The sequence below is a fragment of the Pithys albifrons genome, chromosome 4 (genome assembly GCF_047495875.1).
Source record: "Pithys albifrons albifrons isolate INPA30051 chromosome 4, PitAlb_v1, whole genome shotgun sequence".
In the NCBI taxonomy this organism is placed as follows: Eukaryota; Metazoa; Chordata; class Aves; order Passeriformes; family Thamnophilidae; genus Pithys; species Pithys albifrons.
Window position 1 is genome coordinate 17202192 of NC_092461.1, and position 17932 is coordinate 17220123.

General features: G+C 40.4%; 1 protein-coding gene across 2 annotated transcripts; it reads left to right on the forward strand.

The window, feature by feature from the left end:
• The first annotated feature begins 842 nt into the window (after window positions 1-842).
• FH (fumarate hydratase) lies at window positions 843-17899 on the forward strand. Of its 2 annotated transcripts, none has more exons than XM_071553558.1 (10): window positions 843-1010; window positions 7094-7228; window positions 7982-8092; window positions 10276-10452; window positions 11250-11432; window positions 12378-12543; window positions 14230-14433; window positions 15024-15151; window positions 16998-17151; window positions 17693-17899. In XM_071553558.1, exons 1-10 carry the CDS (start codon window positions 879-881, stop codon window positions 17833-17835), a joined length of 1533 nt encoding a protein of 510 aa, XP_071409659.1. In that variant the 5' UTR covers window positions 843-878; the 3' UTR covers window positions 17836-17899. The 2 variants fall into 2 exon arrangements, with proteins under 2 accessions (XP_071409659.1, XP_071409660.1); XM_071553559.1 differs by lacking the exon at window positions 843-1010 and adding an exon at window positions 3226-3302.
• The last annotated feature ends 33 nt before the right edge of the window (window positions 17900-17932 follow it).

Consider the following 17932-nt stretch of genomic DNA (forward strand, 5'->3'; position numbering starts at 1 on the left):
CAATACAAGAATAAAATAGTCTATATAATTTAGAATATTAATAGCTAATCTTTACTGCCACTGGAACTTCTGAAGCTGTTTTTTGTGTCATGCCCTGTTTGTGTATTTCCTAGATATTCTTTTCTCTCAGAGAAACCAAGGGGCAGAAGGCTTGCCTAAATATTAAAGCTTACCAGACTCGAATTTCATGCACATTTAGTGCCAAGATGTATCGGCATTAATAGAGCAGTTTATAGCAGCTTTTCTGTGAGTAACTTCCAGTTCTGGGATGACTGAAGTGTAACTGTGCAGTTTACAATTGGATGAAACTTTTTGTGATGTTTGATGGGGAAAAAAATGTTTTATTTACTGCTGAATGTTGGCTCCTGTTGGGGAAAAAAAAAGGAATGTTTGGAAAACCTAAAGTGTTGGAATGTTTGTGGTGGTGGGTGGAAATATTGAATACACCTTATTTCACTCGTGTAGTGTTTCTGCCCTTTGCCCCAGTGGGAGATGCAGCATGTTAAAGGACTGACTAGCGGGGGCAGGAAGGGAAAAGGGGAGTCTATCTTGACTTGGCTTTTTTATAAAAAGACCCTCAGCTGTCCTTAAGGGGGGAGGGAATAAGGTTTCCTGCAACTTTGACAAGGTTACAGTAAGGCAGGAGTAGCTCAAACTTTTTTTTTCCAGCGTGGGAAAATGGGTGTTGGGCGCCTCGCTCGCTGCCCTTCGCCCGGGGGCGTTCGCGGCAGGGCCGGGGCGGCGCTGGGGCTACGGGATTGGGGCCGGGGCGGCGCTGGAGCTGCCGGATTGGGGCTGCGGGGTTGGGGCCGGGCCCCGTGACGCCCGTCCGGGGCGGAGCCGCCGCGCCCCCGCCGCTGTGCCCCGGCCCCGCCACCATGCAGCGCTCACTGCGCGCCTACCGCCGCCTCGGCCGCCCTGCGGGGCTGCTGCTCTCCCCGCTGCCGCCGCCCCCACCGGGTCCCGCCGCGCTGCGCTGGATCCCGCCACCGCCGCCCCGCGCCGCCATGGTGAGTGAGCCCGGGACAGCCGTGACCTCCAAGTGCCACCGCCGCCCTCGCTCCGCCCCCGCCCGCAGCGGGCCGGACAGGGGCTCCTGATCCGGCGTGTGGCTCCGCTGGCAGGGCAGGCCTGGCCGACATCACCTGCCGGCACTGCCGGCCCTTCCCCGCAGCCTCCCTGGGCGGAGCGGGATGGACCGGCCGGGGCGCCTCCTGGCCTGCGGCCCCGAGCGGCGACTGCGCCCGGGCCGTGCCGGGCCGTGCCGTGGGGATGTGCAGGGCGCAGCTCTGGGGCGCTGCCCGAGGGATGCGATTCCGCCGGTAGCCGTTTGGTGTGGCCGGGCAGAGGCGCATCCCACCTGGATGGGCCCATAGGGAAGGTGTAGCTCTGCCTCGGTGTGTCCGGACAGCGGGGCAGCCTGCCGGGTCAGGCAGGTAGGGAAGGTGTTGGTGTAGAACCTGCTCTCGCAGAGCTCTGCCATGCGGCAGCTGCTCCCACGGGAACTGGAATTTCAGGCCCTTTCTTAGAGCTGCTGAGGTATGTATGTATGGCCAGACTTCGCAAACGGAGATTTGGGAAGGGCTCTCCCCACGTGCGTGTGCCCTTCCAGCCTGCGCAGTGGATGTTTTAGGTGAGGCACAGCGTGCGCAGAACTGTCCCCACCGTTTAAGTCCTAAGGTCCATTTGCCACGGCCGAGCGAGCTTGGACAGTGACAGTGAAGTCCTCAGGACTGTCACAGCACCCGGTACTAACTGGGGCTGACCCTGCTGAGCATCCGAGATCTGATGGGATGGGATGGCAGGGAGGCATTGAACTGCCAGGGGACGGTCCCCACTGAGACTCAAACTCAGGTCCTTGGGATTCAGAGTCCAGAGTGCTCTCCTTTACACCACAGGACCAACCTTGCTGCTGAGGTGCAAGTACGGAAAAGCCGTGTCCTCACAACAGGGGGGTATCTGGTATATCTTTGGAGCTGTCTGAAAACCAGGGAGTTTTCCGCTAAGAACAGGCATCTGCAGCAGTGGCTAAAGTACAGTCAGTTGACTGTGGGACTCAGACATGAGTGGGACTTGATTACTACGCATGGTTCAATATAGAAAGAAAATTGTATTCAAATAAGGAACTTCAAATCTCAGTAATTTACTAACACCTCGGATGTTGCATGGAAGCCTTAAGCTCAGGTGCATCTCTGAGTTCACTCCTTAAAACAAGGACATAAATGAGACTACAAAAGAATTTTGACAGGAAGTAGGATGTTCAGGATTTTATCAATTACTTAGTTTATCCAGATAGTAAATTTAATGAGGACATTAGTTTCCAATCTATGATGTTGAGGAAGGTGTAGAAAATAGCATTTAAAAGAACAAGTTTCTCAACAAGTGAATAAATTTAATGGTGGATAAAACTTGCCTGCATAATGACACTGGTGCCAAAGCAGACTGTGTAACTCAAACCATTGGCCTGTGGGATGGTTCCCTTTTTTGTTTTGCCATTTGGCATCATCTGAGAAAAACATTACAGATCATGGCCTTCATTTACTTGCTGAAGACCTGGTATTTGTGAAAGGCTGCAATCTTACATGACAGATAGGTGTGCTCTTTGCAGGTCAGAAATATGACCCAGTCCTGTGTGGGTTGGTAGTTGCTTGAGTTTGAATAACAACAGTAGTCATAACAAAATCCCCTCATTGAATTTGGAACTCAAATAGCTGTTGAATTCTTATGGAAAAGTTTTGTAGGTTTTTATTTAAAAGAAGTCCACTGAAAGATATAGCAACTAGTATTTAAAGTACAAAAAAGCAAAACAACAAACTCAAACCATCCATTTTTGATGTTTGTAGTGATTTTTTCAGGAGCAAAAGTTGTTTCAAAACATATTGTGTAGGTACAACCAAAAGTTCATGCTGTATGGCTCTTAACATAGAGCTCATCTGCACAAGGTGCTTGAAATGAAATTGTGGTCATAATGGTACTTCTGTAGCTGAATGTTGTAGAATATTTGGGTTCTGAAGGGTAAATTTGAGACTTTGTGACTCCATGTTATAAAGGAGAAATGATGTTTAAAAATGGAAACATCCTTCATCTGGTCAAAGAGAACCCTTGAGCACAGGTTGCATTTGACAGGCTAAAAATGATGATTGCTTGAATTGAAATACTTACATCCAGAACTTGTTGCATCTGTTAATCAGAATGTAATTTTCCATAGGAAGCAACATTGCAGCAGTTCTGCCATTTGAGTATCTCCAGTGTGTTATGGTGCAATCAGTTCTAGCTGATTATTTCCCTGCAACCAGGCAAAGGTACAGTTCTGTTTGCTGAACTCTGTAAGCTTTGAACTGTGGGTTCTTGGGATTTCGGAGGGCAGAGCATATCTTGTCAGGCCATTTTAAGTAAAAAACACTTTTGTAAAGGTGAGTAATACTGGTTCTGAGCAGTGACTTGCCATAGTTATGGTAGAGACTAGGGGAGCACAGGAGTTTACCTTGGCTTGTGGTGGAGTTGGTAGGTCTCCTTTTGGCTTCTGTGGCCAAAGGGTGGTGGATAGAGGGTTGAGGAGAGCGTGCCACTGATGCACCATTTTACAGCAGATCCTGTAGATCCGGGAGTGGCTGCAGAAATTGCTTTACATACAGGAACTGGGACCTTCTGCTCGTAAAGCCACTCGAGGATGTATTGTGGCTGAGGAGTGAGGGAAGCATGTTTGTTACATTCAGAAGGCTTTTGCAGGGTGATGCATCAGTCTGAAGGTGATGCTGCATTCAGTTACTTCAGTACGTATGAAAAATGCCACTTTGCTTTTTTAAGCTAGTGTCACTTGTTACTCTATGAATCAGCAAATGACATTCATCTTAAAGCACTTTATTCTTTTAACTTTGTTGGAGTTTGTGAATGTGTAACGTGGAATTGGCTAGGGAAGTAATTTTTGTTTAAATAACGATTTTGTTGTTAGAAGGTACTTTTACAAATATGTACTGATCCTATTTATCTTTGTTTCACCATTGTTGACATTGGGATTATGTAAGTTTGAAGAATCAGTTGTGCAATTTGTAGGATTTTTATCCCAATGTTACAAATAGTTTAATTTTTTTATATTGTTTGAGCATGGATACTTTTGGTGGTTGAATAACTGATGATGTCAAGAGCTGGGCTTGGAACTGAATTTGTTCTGCTTATCCAGCTCTGTGAAAGCTTGACATTGTCTACTTATACAAAGTGCCCATGTATCAAAAGCAGGGATTTCGGAGACTGCATCAGTGATCCCAGCTGTTGGAATATTAATATGTGCATATACAGTAAGACCCACAAGCATCCCTATTAAACGTTGTTAGCATGTAAATGAATGCTAAGTGACTCAAATAGGATAAAGAGGATTAAAGAACATGGGAATGACACACTGTTCCACACTAAGATTTCTACTCCTGTGGAGTCAGTGTCTGGGAGAAGATCAGCCAAAACACAGGATGTAGGGAGTGGACAGCAATGTGAGGGCTAACCCTTGCTATGGGCTGGACTGCAGTTTCTTCTGGGTCACATGCATCACCTACCCTGTGAGTACTCAAAGTGAGCAGGGCTGGTGTCTCTTCTGTGGAACTGGTGGAGTAGGTGGTGGCAGAGTGTCTCTCTCTGGCTGGGAATGGTGCTTAGGACAGTAAAAGGGCTGGGACACTGCCCTCTCCCCACCTGCAGCTTGCCAACCGTTGTGATGCAAACCTGGGCAAGCTGCTGCAGAAGGCCAGGGCTGCTGGAGAGCATTCTGGCCAAAACCACACTGTGCTTGCTGTCCAGGAAGACAGACCACCTAACAAGGAGCAAGTAAAATGAACCAAGAAAAGAGAGGAACACTCTGACTCCAAAAGTGGACTCCTAGGGAAGAGTAATAACTGTGCAGGCATATACAATGCTTTCCCCATATTCTGACCCAAACTCTTTGAGTACTTGGCACTGGGGAGGCCACACCTCAAGTCCTGTGTCCAGTTCTGGGTCACTCACTGCAAGAAAGGCATCGAGGTGCTGGAGTGAGTGCAGAGAAGGGCAATGAGCTGGGAAAGGGTCTGGAGCACAAGCCTTATGAGGAGCAGCTGAGGGAGCCGAGGTTGTTTTGCATGGACAAAAGGAGGCTCAGGGGTGACCTTACTGCTCTGTACCACCCCCTGAAAGGAGGTTGTAGCCAGGTGGGGATCGGCCTTTTCTTCTAGCCAACCAGCTACAGGACAAGAAGAAATGGCCTCAAGCTGCAACAGAGAGGGTTCAGGTTGGACACAGGAAGAATTTCTTCACTGAAGGTGTGGTCAAATACTGGAATGGGCTGCCCAGTGGGGTGGTGGAATCACCATCCCTGGAGGTGTTCAAGAAATGACTGGATAAGAACTTGGTGCTGTGGTTTAGTTGGTATGGTGGGTGATCAGTCAAAGTTTGGACTCGATTTTCAACCTTAATGATTCTCTGATTCTATCACTTTCACATCAGGGGGTTTCCTGAGTCTGTGGTTTGTCTGTATAAAAATCCTAATTATCTAAAATAGTAAGTTTAGATCTTTCTTATGAGTGCCTGTCTTCCCTGAACTCATGTGGACTTCCTTCACCCCTGGCATCAAATGGCAAGAGTTTTGTCAGTCTGTGATTTGTGGGAAGAGCTGCTCCCTTTCTCTTGCTTTGAGCCTGACTCCTGCTAGCCCAGTGTTACGGCTCCTGTTTCTTGCATTGGAAGAGACAGTGAGCTGCTAATACTGGTGCTTTTGATAACCTCAGTTTTCCTTCAGTCCCCAGGTTATTTTTTTTCTGCACAAAAAAGTCACTTGCCTTAAGAAAGCTGTTCCCTTTTATCAACTTCATTGCCTTTCTTTGAACCGTTTCCAGTAATAGGCTTTTTGGGGATGAAAGACCCAAATCTGCACAAAGAGCTCAGACTTCAGATGAACCATGGTGGCAATGTTTCTTTTTGTATCTTTTGTTTTTTCTCAGTAGTTCTTCACATTTGATTTTCTCCGTACACTGCACTGCAACACTGACTTGACTCTACTATAGAGCTTTCCCAAGGACTCCCCCCTGAGGGTTGTTGGTTAGTCATAGCATTGAGTCTCTATACCCTGCCTGTGGGTCTGGAATTATTTTAGTCTATGCATTATGAAGGGTTGAAAAAGACTTCTTCCCCTTTCTGAAGACTCTAGAAGAGGATAACCTCCTCTTCTGGGGAAGGATTAATACCTTGCTCACAGCAAATTGTGATTTTGCTGACCAGGGTGTGGGGAGAGAGTAAACTGCTCTTGCTTCCTGTTCTAGATCCGAAGTCTTTGTGTAGGTGCATGGGATTGTGATCACATCATCACAAATGAAAGGGTTGTTCTACAAAATGTAAAGAATTAATTTTTTTGCCGTATGTCAGCTAAAATTAATTTGCCTGTGGCTGTGTTAGATAATGGCACATGTATACACAGGTGTATACATGATACAGAAATACTGCTGTATGTAAACAAGGCATGAAATAAACCTAGATGCACTTCCTCTGTGTTGCACAACTAGGGAAACTGTGTTCCTGGTTTATTAGGCTAAAGAGGATAATTAACGGTCAGTAGCTTGGTACTGGATTAGTCAGGTGCTCCTTTCCAGTCTTAAATGTCACATGCAGTGTGGATTTCAAACAGGAATTGTGTTACGTGTACATTGACTGGGCAGATGTTACCCAAATTCTTACCATGGTAGTTCTTCGGTTTGGTTTTACCAAAACACCACTTCTGTAAATTGTAAGCTAAGGTACTAATTCTTAGAAAAGAAGAAACAGTCTTTCATCAGGATGACATTTCATACAGTGGGCAGTCAAGATCTCAAATCTTGCAGTGCTGCCTGTCACCATTGGGTCACCATTGGGTCACCACTGGGCTTCACAGTGTTAGTAGTTGTGTCTCCCAGTGAGACAGGTGCTCAGACTAGAAAAGTATTTTAATTTTAAAGATATAATTAGAAAACTACCTATGACTAGCTGCATTTCTCTTGATTTGTACTTTTCCCCCCTTGAATATTTTTTTTCCTGACTTCTTGCTTTGAAAATGCACATGCCATTTACCAGTGCTTGAATTATTTTTCTTTTTCTACAGTCCACTCAAGAGGCTTTTAGGATAGAATATGATACCTTTGGTGAACTGAAGGTCCCAAGTGACAAATACTATGGTGCCCAGACTGTAAGATCTACCATGAACTTCAAGATTGGGGGTGTTTCAGAAAGAATGCCAGTAAGTAATTTAAATCTATATTAGTTTCTTCTCTTAAGTGTGTTTTGGGTGTGAAAGTGAGTCTTCTCCTTAGACTTTTGCTGGAAGTGTGAGCAACTTTGAATTTTACTTAAAGGTAGAAATTGCATAGCAATATGTTGTTCTGTGGTAGAAATCCTTTTTTTTTTGTTGCATTGAAATAAACTGAATATTGCTTTTGCATAATTTTTTCATGTGTTGCTTAATTTTTTAATGACTAGGATGAATAGGAGCCTGTCCTCCATTTTTTCAAAGCTGAAAAAGTGAATGAAGTAATGTGTTTGCTGTAGTGTTTACAGTTTGTTATTGAGGTTGTTTAGCATAGCATGAGTTGGTATAAAGTTACTTTTTCATGTAGAGCTGTGCACAGAGCATTTGTGTGCATGTGCTTTGTCATACACTGACTTTCCATGTACTGAAACATGTCAGTTTTCCTTCAAAAGGCTGATTTAGAAATGGAATCAGTTCAGTTTTAATGCTTTTAATTTTAGATGCACAGAGCATACCTGGGCTTGCACAGAAAGGTTTGTATTGTTCTCTGGACTGCTGGAATGAATGTTACTGTTAATGGGAGCATAGGCCATAGGACTTGATTGCTCTCTGCTTTGTTCAATGGACTACTGCTGGATTTATGATTGGAGGGAGTTTGATTTAGAACTAGGCATGCACTATAAATTCCCAACATGTCCTTTGGGGGAAGAAAATTGTGTATTTAAACTTACCCTTTTGTCTCAGGTTCAAGTCATAAGGGCTTTTGGCATCTTGAAGAGAGCAGCAGCTGAAGTGAATCAAGATTATGGTCTCGACCCAAAGATTGCTAAAGCTATTGTACAGGCAGCAAATGAGGTAGGAACAAACTGTTCAAATACTAGAAATGCCATTGTATTTTAGTTAAGCCTTTCAGAGGAGCCTGGGGGATTGCATTTCTCAAATTGCTAGAGTAAGGCATTTTTTATTAGGGAATCTTGTTTTTCAGACATCATTTGCTTAATATAATAATTTTACTATTTTACTTCTTGGCATTTAAAGAAATTACAAAATATTCAAATGCATTTTGATACTTAAGTTATAAAAGCAATGTGGTTTTCCCCCTCTATTAAGAATACTTGCATAGTGTTGACTTTTACCAGACTAACAGTATAAAAGAACCGAGGAGAGGAATACGGTCTCAGTTCATTCAGCTAACTTGAACTTTGATCAGCCAAGCAAAGAAGTCTCTAATCTGTAAAGCAATTGGATCCTGGTAATGTGAAGACCATCTGTAATTTGAATAGTTTCTCTGTTACTAGTCTATTTCCCCTCCAGACTTAAGCTTATAAGTAAATCTGTGCCTTTTAAGTATCAGTTCTGTTGCTAAAGAGGATATGATGAGAACAGGCATCTCCATTTTCTCAGGATAAATGCCACCCAAGTGCAGAGCTGTGAATGACCATTATTTGAGGTGTGGTAATGCCAGGTGTGTAGATTTGTATAAATCAACAGATTTGTTTATCTAGAAACATTTTTATCAGTTTTCTTATTCTGACTAGCTTAAAAACATTTCAGTATTTGCAGAAGCCTTGTCCTGTTTCCACCAGCTGTAGCAGAGTATAGCTTTGGAAAACTCCAGAATATGTTCAGGCTCTTTCTGTGATTTCTAGGGTTGCCCTAGTTAAAGGTGGATTAGGAGCTTTGGTGGCTAAAGGCTACTTAGTTTAGATTCATAAATTCTGAACATTGTTTGAGGCTTTTTTTGTTGTGCTTTAAAAACATCTTTGCAATTATATCCTTTTCTTTACCTCCAAAATAATTTTCTAATACAACTTATAAAGATACATCAAGGAGTCAAGTTACTCTTGGAGGTGGAAACTTTGCCCCTTTATAAGATGGGGAATACATAAGATCCTTTCCTGGAAAACATGTTTCTGGGAGGATTGCTGTAACCTGATGATCTTGAGATCATTATCTAGCCTCAGAGTTGTGAGAACAGATCCTTTGTTTTTCTGAGGCTAATATGCATGGATGTGATACTTCTGAGCACAGATTTGATGCTATCACAAACACGTTTAGAAAACTAAATGTGTATAAGATTCAACAGGCTGCAAAGAAACTTCAATCAAACAGAAGAGTGCCTCACAGGAAAGAGTTGGATACTATCAGCCATCTGTGGACTTTGCTGATGCAAAATGTTATGTCTGCAGCGGTAAAAGATCTGGAACTTCCCTGTATGAAATTTCTTTCCTGAGAAATATCAGAGTCCAGTTAAACAGATTTTATGTACTGCATGTGGATGGCTGATGATCTTTGGCAAAAATAGCTTTTCTGGGAGAACATTTCCCAAAGGAATGTACTTCTGAATGCCTCCAATTCACCTGTTGTTTGGTTGTGAACAGTGGTTGTGATGAAACTGTGCAGCTGTTGATCTCCCAGGAGAAAGCAGCGCACCCGTCCTGAGAAGTTTGTAGACAGATAAGCCCTGTTGAAATGGTCAAAACTGAAAGAGACACACAACACTGAATCAGTACCCTGGAGCACCTGATGTGCGCTGATGGAGAAACTTTTAAGATATTTCAGTTACCTTGGAGGTCTTGCTGACCTGAGCAAATAACTGTGAAAGGGAGAACAACCATGTACTACCTCTAGTCTTACCCAGGAGGATTAGAATTCAAATGGCTTTAAAATTTGGTTGAGTGGGTGATATGTATGACTTGTAAAATCATCTGCATTGTTTGGGAAATAGAAGATATAATTTAAAATACTTTTTAAAAATCTTTTCTTTCTATGACTGGGGTACATGAAGTCAAATTCTATATATCTCTGTTTCTCAATTCAGCATCTTCAAAAAGATAGCAGATGTTTTTTCTCTTTTAGTATCTGTTATTACATGAAAACTTCTTAATTATTCTTGTGTAAATGCACAATTGTTACATGTAGGTTTGAAAATACAATGGAGAGCATAATTTTAATTATAGATATAAAATATTCAGGTTTATGCTCTTACTTTTTTTTTCCACCACATAGAATAACTTTTCTCTCTTTTTGCATTGTAGGTAGCTGAAGGAAAATTAAATGATCATTTCCCGTTGGTGGTGTGGCAGACTGGGTCTGGAACTCAAACCAATATGAATGTCAATGAAGTCATCAGCAATAGAGCCATTGAGATAATGGGGGGCACACTGGGGAGCAAAAAGCCAGTACATCCGAATGACCATGTTAACAAAAGCCAGGTTGTTACACTTGTATTGCATTTCTTTGAATTTCAAAAGTTTTGGGTTTTTGAATTGTGAATTTTGAGTTCTGTTATATCCACTGTTAAAAAAAAACCCGTAATTTTGTGGACTGCTTTGGCAACAATTTTCCAGGGGTTTTTTTTCAGTTTAAATGAACTTTAAGATGTTTGTCAGTGATGGTATGATCTCTTCAGATTAAAAACTTTGAACTCATTCATGGCAGATAAATTCATATATAATGTGTTGGGTGGAGGTCGCCTTGTGACAGTGACTGTTACTGCAAACAGTCTTAAATCAGTTAAATATGGATCCAGTTTCTAAATGTTGGGTCATGCTAGACATTTTTATTATACTTCACTCTTAAACTTCAGCTAATCTGAGGGAAATATTAAGTCACTGACTTTTTTGTTTCCCTTCCTGATCTTTTGTGCTTACTCAGTATCCAGTGAACTATGAATTTAACATTAGCAAAGCAAAACACAGATGTAAAGTCGCCTCCTTTAAAACCATCCATCCATTTGTTGCCTATCTCTCGTAACTACTGTAGTAATTATTTTCCTTGTTTTTGTCCCAGTGTTGTCGTGAACAGTCTATTCATTTTAACTTTATTAAGGTATAGTTATACAAAGTTAATTTATCAATAAGACAGTGGCCTTGAGGAACATTCCTAAATTGCTACTTCTTAGTTTACATTCTAATTGTTTATAAAATAGAGAATAAACCAATACATGCACACCTTACAGCAAGAATGGTGAGAGAAGCTTGTAAATAAATTTCTTGAACTTCCTTCACAGAGTTCAAATGACACTTTCCCAACAGCGATGCACATTGCTGCCGCCCAGGAGGTTAATGAGGTGTTGTTACCTGGACTCAAGAAGCTACAGAATGCACTTGAAGGGAAATCCAAAGAGTTTTCCCAAATCATAAAAATAGGGCGCACTCATACGCAAGATGCTGTTCCACTGACACTTGGACAGGTAAAAAAATAACATTATGCATTTCTTTGGAAAATTCTTGTAAATGTACTGGAGGAATTTGAGGCGAACCTGAGGACACCTGAGTTAAGTTGATAGTTCAGGAGAAATGACATGCTCAATCTCAGTCTGAGTGTTTTCAGTCAGTGCTTGAGTTTCCTGGGTATGCTGTACTCTTAATAACTGCATCATAAATTTTCTTAATTTTTTTTAGGTATTTTACTTCTAACAGTACTAAGATATAAATTATTTTTAAATGATATTTCATTACCAAGTAACACAATTTTTCACTTATACTGGCATTGCAGGGAAGAGGTAGTTGCAGGCTGTAATCTGTAAACTTATAAATGAGGTTTGGCCAACACAAAACTTACTAGGTATTCTCAGTGAAAATCTTTGATAAATGATGTTGTGTGTCTGTACATAAATATAAAAGATGGCAAATCTTACCATATTGTTAAGAATGGCTTATATTACATTAATTTGATAATGAATTAAACTGAATTGATAAACACCCAGGTAAAATTTGAGCATTTTTTCCAAGAATGCACAGGTGTGTTTTACTAACTAAAATTAATTGAACAAAGCCCAAGATCCATTTCCGTATTTGTACTTGGAGAATGTTACTGTAATCTTGGAGCTGTTTTAATATGGATTCAGATCCTACTAAGTACACGCCTGAGATAAAAGGCATTATGTATAATTTTACTTTATTTTATATATTCAGGTTAGTTTTATGTATAAGTGTAGTGTGGGAGCAGTCTTCTAATATTTCCATACTTTTCCTCTTACTGACAGCATGCTGAGATGTAGCATTTGGGTAAAATTCAGTGCTTACATGTTTTTTTAAAAAAAATCAGTCAAATCATGTTAAAAATTAAATTATTTTAGATGCTTATTCTTGGTTATTGTCTTTGTTCCCTTATTTTATCCTTCTTTCTTTCAAAGGAATTTAGTGGCTACGTGCAGCAAATTAAGTACGGTGTGGCTAGGATTGAATCAACCATGCCAAGAGTGTATCAGCTGGCAGCTGGTGGGACTGCAGTTGGCACAGGATTAAACACAAGAATTGGCTTTGCTGAGAAAGTTGCTGCTAAAGTGGCTGAACTGACAGGTGAGGAATGATATTTTGGAGTGGTCAGTAAAGCAGTATATGCAACAGTCAAATTCAAACTAAATCTTTCCATTTCCATACTTCTGATAAGCTCAAATTTTATTTCTATTTTAACATGAAACTTTCTGTTCATACCGTGTGTTATGTGCTTTCCACTTCAGATTTTTGTGCAGTGTATTTTTATAATTACACTCAGTGCATTGAAAGTGACTGAAATTATGGTGTTTGTCTGAGCAAGTCTCATTGGATATGGATACAGTTTCAGACTTCTATTATTAGTCCAACTATAATGCTTATGTCTTGATCCTTGCTCTTCTCACTCTCTTAAATTACAGTGACTGGGCACAAAAGAAATGAAAAAAACCACTCCCAAAGCCACTCTGTTTTTCTCACGTGAAAGAGTAAAAGTTAGCTGTCTGATTCTTTTGATGCTCTCTTGATAGATCTTAAATAATAATTTACAGTGCCATTGAGTTTTTTGATCTGTAAACCAGACCTTCTGTGGCACAATATTAGTTTTTTAAATGCCCCCAAAACAAATGTGTACATCTGTCATTTACATTTGCTTTAAAATCTGAAAGAGTTTATTTTGATTTAATTAACCTATTATTTTCTGTCTCTTAGAGGGTCAGTATTTTCTTGTACCCTGAGAGGGAAGAAGTGATTTGTAAACAGTAGCTGGTAGGAGCAGTACAGGGAATTTTTGGTGGTGTTATAAACTCTCCCATCTCAGGCTTGGTAGGTGTCCTAATGGCAGCTTGTATGAGTTTAAAACAATCAGATCTTGGCAACTGAGAAGGCAGCTGCAATTCAGAAGCCCATGCATGTTGGGTGGGATTTGGTGTTTGTCAGGAACTGCAAATCACTAGAAATGAGGGAGGTTATGCCACCCTTCTTTGAAGGGGTGATGAAAGCTCAGATCAGTAGTTCTCTGGGGCACAAGTCCAGCCCACAGTCAGTGCTTAGAGATGTCCGTTCCCACTAATAGCATGATGCTGGGGATTTCCTTCCAGGGCAGAGTCCTGAAGAAATGTTTTTCATTTTGGAACCTAGGCTTAAGTCTTCAGGAATTTAATTAACATAAACAGAGCTGTTGCTTCCATTGCTGCTGTGCTCTTGCTGTTGGCAGGCATCCTCCTAAGTCTGAATCAGCTTTCGCATGTTCTGACTGGTTTATTGTTCCCTTCTAGTGCTGATACTCGAGTGCATCTTTTTTCTTTAAGTAGCTAATTCCATTGGGATTACTGCTTATTTACCATGATGCCTGCACTGTGCTGCAAAACTGTCTATTTTTATAACTGAGGGAATTGGCAACCTAAAGAATCTATCTTGATTTAATGGAAGAAACACATAAGTTTGGGCTAAATTCTGAAAGATTTTTGACATTCACAAAATGCTGTGGTGCCAAAGTAATGCTTTGTATGCAACACAGAATGAAGGTTTGACATTTATACCTTTGTTGTTGGAAGATGCTATAATTCATATTCTACTGTATTTTAATGACTTCTATTGTGTCTTTCATATTGAATTTAAGAAATTCTTACACGAAGTAAGTTGCAGAGAGGTGATCTTACACTGTTCTCATTTTGATTTTTTATTAAGCTGATCATGTGTTTAATTATCTGGTTTGTGTCTGCAAGGAAGTGCCTCACTGGTTTAAGATTTATTTCCCCCTCCTCCTTGTAGGTTTGCCTTTTGTCACTGCTCCAAATAAGTTTGAAGCTCTTGCAGCCCATGATGCTCTAGTTGAACTCAGTGGAGCCATGAACACGGTGGCATGTAGTCTGATGAAAATAGCTAATGATATTCGTTTCCTGGGTTCTGGACCACGATCTGGACTAGGAGAACTCATCCTGCCTGAAAATGAACCAGGAAGCAGCATCATGCCAGGTACAGAGAAAACACAGAGAGAGAAATGGCCTGTTTCTTTGTTTTAGACTAGTGTCTGTTAACAGATGTTTACCAAACAGCACCTTGATGGTCCTGAGGGGTCACTTCCAACTCAGTTTATTCTATGATTCTATGATCACAAATGTCAGTAAGTCCATGTCTATGCCCTATTATACCAAAATTCGTGTTCATAAAATTACCTTCTTGCACAGCCATATGTTGGCAAGTAAGAGTATGTAGTCTCCTGACTGTTAAGAACTGTGGTAATTAATAGCTGCTTAGCTTATGCACACTTGATCAAGCTCTTGAAGTCTTTCTAGACTGCTGCAGCAGCTGTAGCTGTTTTAAAAATCCTACCTGAAATACTGTAATAGTACAGTCAATTTAATGTAATTTATGGAAATACTTTATTTTCTGTAGTGCACAAATAGAGACGAGTAAAGACAAGTTACTTTTAAAAACATTTTCTACTGAATGTGATTTGGTAGATGATGAAACTACTGTTCTCTGAATGGTCGTGGTTGGTTGGTTGGTTGGTTGGTTTTTTCCCCTTCCTTCTGGTAACCTTTTTCTCTCCCTTTCACAACCAGGAAAAGTGAACCCTACCCAGTGTGAAGCTGTAACCATGGTGGCAGCCCAAGTTATGGGAAACCATGTTGCTGTTACTGTGGGAGGAAGCAATGGGCACTTTGAACTGAATGTCTTTAAGCCAATGATGGTAAGTTCATAAAATTCTAAATATCAAGGGCTTTTTAAACAATTGTTTGTACATTTGTATAATTCATGGGCAAAAAAAACCTCAGTGAATACTTAGCACAAGCACCAGAGTATCTAATAAATTGTGAGAACAAATTTTATTCTCTTGCATGGTAAACTCTTGTTATTTTGACAGGGAACAGACAATCTTTGTTTATAGGAAACTCTCCTATGCAGATGAGCTTCTCTCTTAACAATGTATGCCTATTATCAGCCCAAGGAAGCAGGGAGAGAGGAACACAAAATGAGACAAAATTTTGTACAAAGCCAAAGAAAATTTGGTATTTTAGCTAAAAACAAGAGGGTTTTTTTTGTTTAGCAGCTCTTTGTTACTAATTTCTGCTGCTGCTGAATACCAAAGAATTACACGCTTTTGGCAAGTAGGGCATGTAAAATTGTAAATTATTAGTCTCAGATTTCAATAGTTAAAATAATGTCTGCCTTCTACAGTGTGAGGATACACCAATATATATGCTGCTGCTTTTCTATAGTTAATTTTAAAAAGTCAAGCTAATGGAATGTTAAAACTTAACCTTTTACTGGAATTTGAGGTTTTGACACCAAATCATAATTCTTAATTTCTTCTCTGGATTATCTGCTTTGGGGGGTTGTGGGTTTTTATGCCTTTTGTTTTTAAGGAGAAGGAAAATTAAACAGAGTTGAAACTGAGGAAAAGAATATAAACAAAAGCATCAAATCAGAAGATTGTGGAGAACAGTGTATAAGATGTTGAAGGAATAGCCTAGAGGTTAAGGCAGGGATGATGGTTTAAAAAGAATTATGGTGACTTGCAGAAAAGTTGCTAATACTAAATAGAAATAAAAGGAAAGGTTTTCTGAGGTTTTATTGTTGTGTTAGAAATAAGAAGCACAAAGGAACAGCGTGTCTTGTTATTTTTCTGCACAGCCTGTACTACTTCTTCATTATGCTAGTTCAAAAGGATTTAAAGAATATTTAAATTTTACAAAAAAGCATTTTTTTTCTCTTCATTACTCTGTGTGCTTAGGGTAATGTTTGGGGTTTTTTTTCCTGTCAATCTGAATATATTTATTCTAAGCATATAGGACTTGGTTTTAAAGAGGAAAAAAATACCTTGAAGAGCCAAGAGGTGTAACTTATCAGAAGATAAAGCTGATGGAAACAGACACTTAGTACCTGAGGGGGGAAATCAGAATTAATAAAATGCCTTCATGTATGTTTTACGTGGTTATTTATGAACTGGTAAAACAAAATTATTAGGCATACTCTGGTTGCCTTTATGCAAGAGTTCAGCTGTTGAATGCTTCTTACAAATTCCTTTAAATAGGAGTAATAGAGCTTACCCTGCAAAAGAAGGAGATTGTGCTATTTACTGTACCCCTGTTCTACAAATGGAATCATAGAATGTTAAGTGTTGGAAGGGACCTTAAAGATCGTCTGGTCCCAACCCCTCCCTGTCATCGGCAGGGACACCTCCTACTCAACCAGGTTGCTCCAACGCTTTATCCAACCTGGCTTTGAACCCTGTCATGATTGGGACATCCACAGCCTCCCTGGGCAACCTGTTCCAGTGTCTCACCACCGTCACAGTAAAGAATTTCTTTCTGATATCTATCCTAAATTTCCCCTTACTCAGTACCCATCCTATCACTACAGCTCCTGATGAAGAGTCAGCCCCTCTCTGCTTTCCCTGTAGGCCCCTGGAAGGAAAATATCCTGTTAAATAATTTGATACTGAAGGGGGGCACTGGTTATGGACAAATGTGCCAGAATGTGCAATTAGTAATATCTGAATGAAATAATTTGTATTTCTTTCTTTGTCTTGTTAGATTAAAAATGTTTTAAACTCTGCAAGACTTCTTGGAGATGTGTGTGTTTCTTTCACTGACAACTGTGTAGTAGGAATCCAAGCCAATACAGACAGGATCAACAAACTGATGAATGAATCTTTGATGTTGGTAACAGCACTGAACCCACATATAGGTAGGTTTAAGGCTCAGAAGTTCTCAAGACATTATACTGAATATTTTGTGGCAACATTATTTTGCACGTACTTGTATCGTCAGAGTGTTCAGGAGACCAAGTCATAGCTCAGGTCAAAAGTTAATTTTTTGGAACATCACCAGTTGTGCAGAAGTTGTGTCCTCCTTGCAGTGGCCATACCAGTTCACTAGAAAAATAACTGATCAGAGGCAGAAGGAGGTTGGGAGAATTTGTGTACCTTTTTTCCTGAATTGAACACTAATAATGATAAGGAAAAGATTAAGATATGAGGTTTTTTTAAAAGGTCCCATAAATCTTTGATTTAAATGAATTAAGACTATAATAACAGAATTTATCTTCACTTTAAATAAGGTGCTGGTGTAAACATTTGGTGTGCATTTACTGCAAATTGAGTTAAACAGTAATAGTAATGCCTAGCAAATAATTCTCCAAAGACCAAGTGTCCCGCTTCTCTCTCACCTCTAACAAATCATTGAAATTGCACATGGCTAACTTGTTGTTTGTTTTTGTTTCATTACAGGATACGATAAAGCAGCTAAGATTGCCAAAACTGCACACAAAGAGGGGACAACGTTAAAGGAGGCTGCTATAAAGCTGGGGTTCCTGACGTCAGACCAGTTTGATCAGTGGGTGAAGCCTAAGGATATGTTAGGTCCCCAGTAACTCCTGTACAAAACTAAAGAAGTTCTTAATAGTAAAAAAATAAATGTGAGAAACAAAGTCTCAACCTCGTAGGTTTTTAATTAAAATGTATTACATG

Excerpts from the sequence above, each read along its gene's own strand:
- FH (XM_071553558.1), top strand. The coding sequence starts at position 879 with ATGCAGCGCTCACTGCGCGCCTACCGCCGCCTCGGCCGCCCTGCGGGG. Across the intron at positions 11,433-12,377 it reads TTCCACTGACACTTGGACAG|GAATTTAGTGGCTACGTGCA; the intron begins GTAAAAAAATAA and ends TTTCTTTCAAAG. Across the intron at positions 14,434-15,023 it reads AGGAAGCAGCATCATGCCAG|GAAAAGTGAACCCTACCCAG; the intron begins GTACAGAGAAAA and ends TTTCACAACCAG.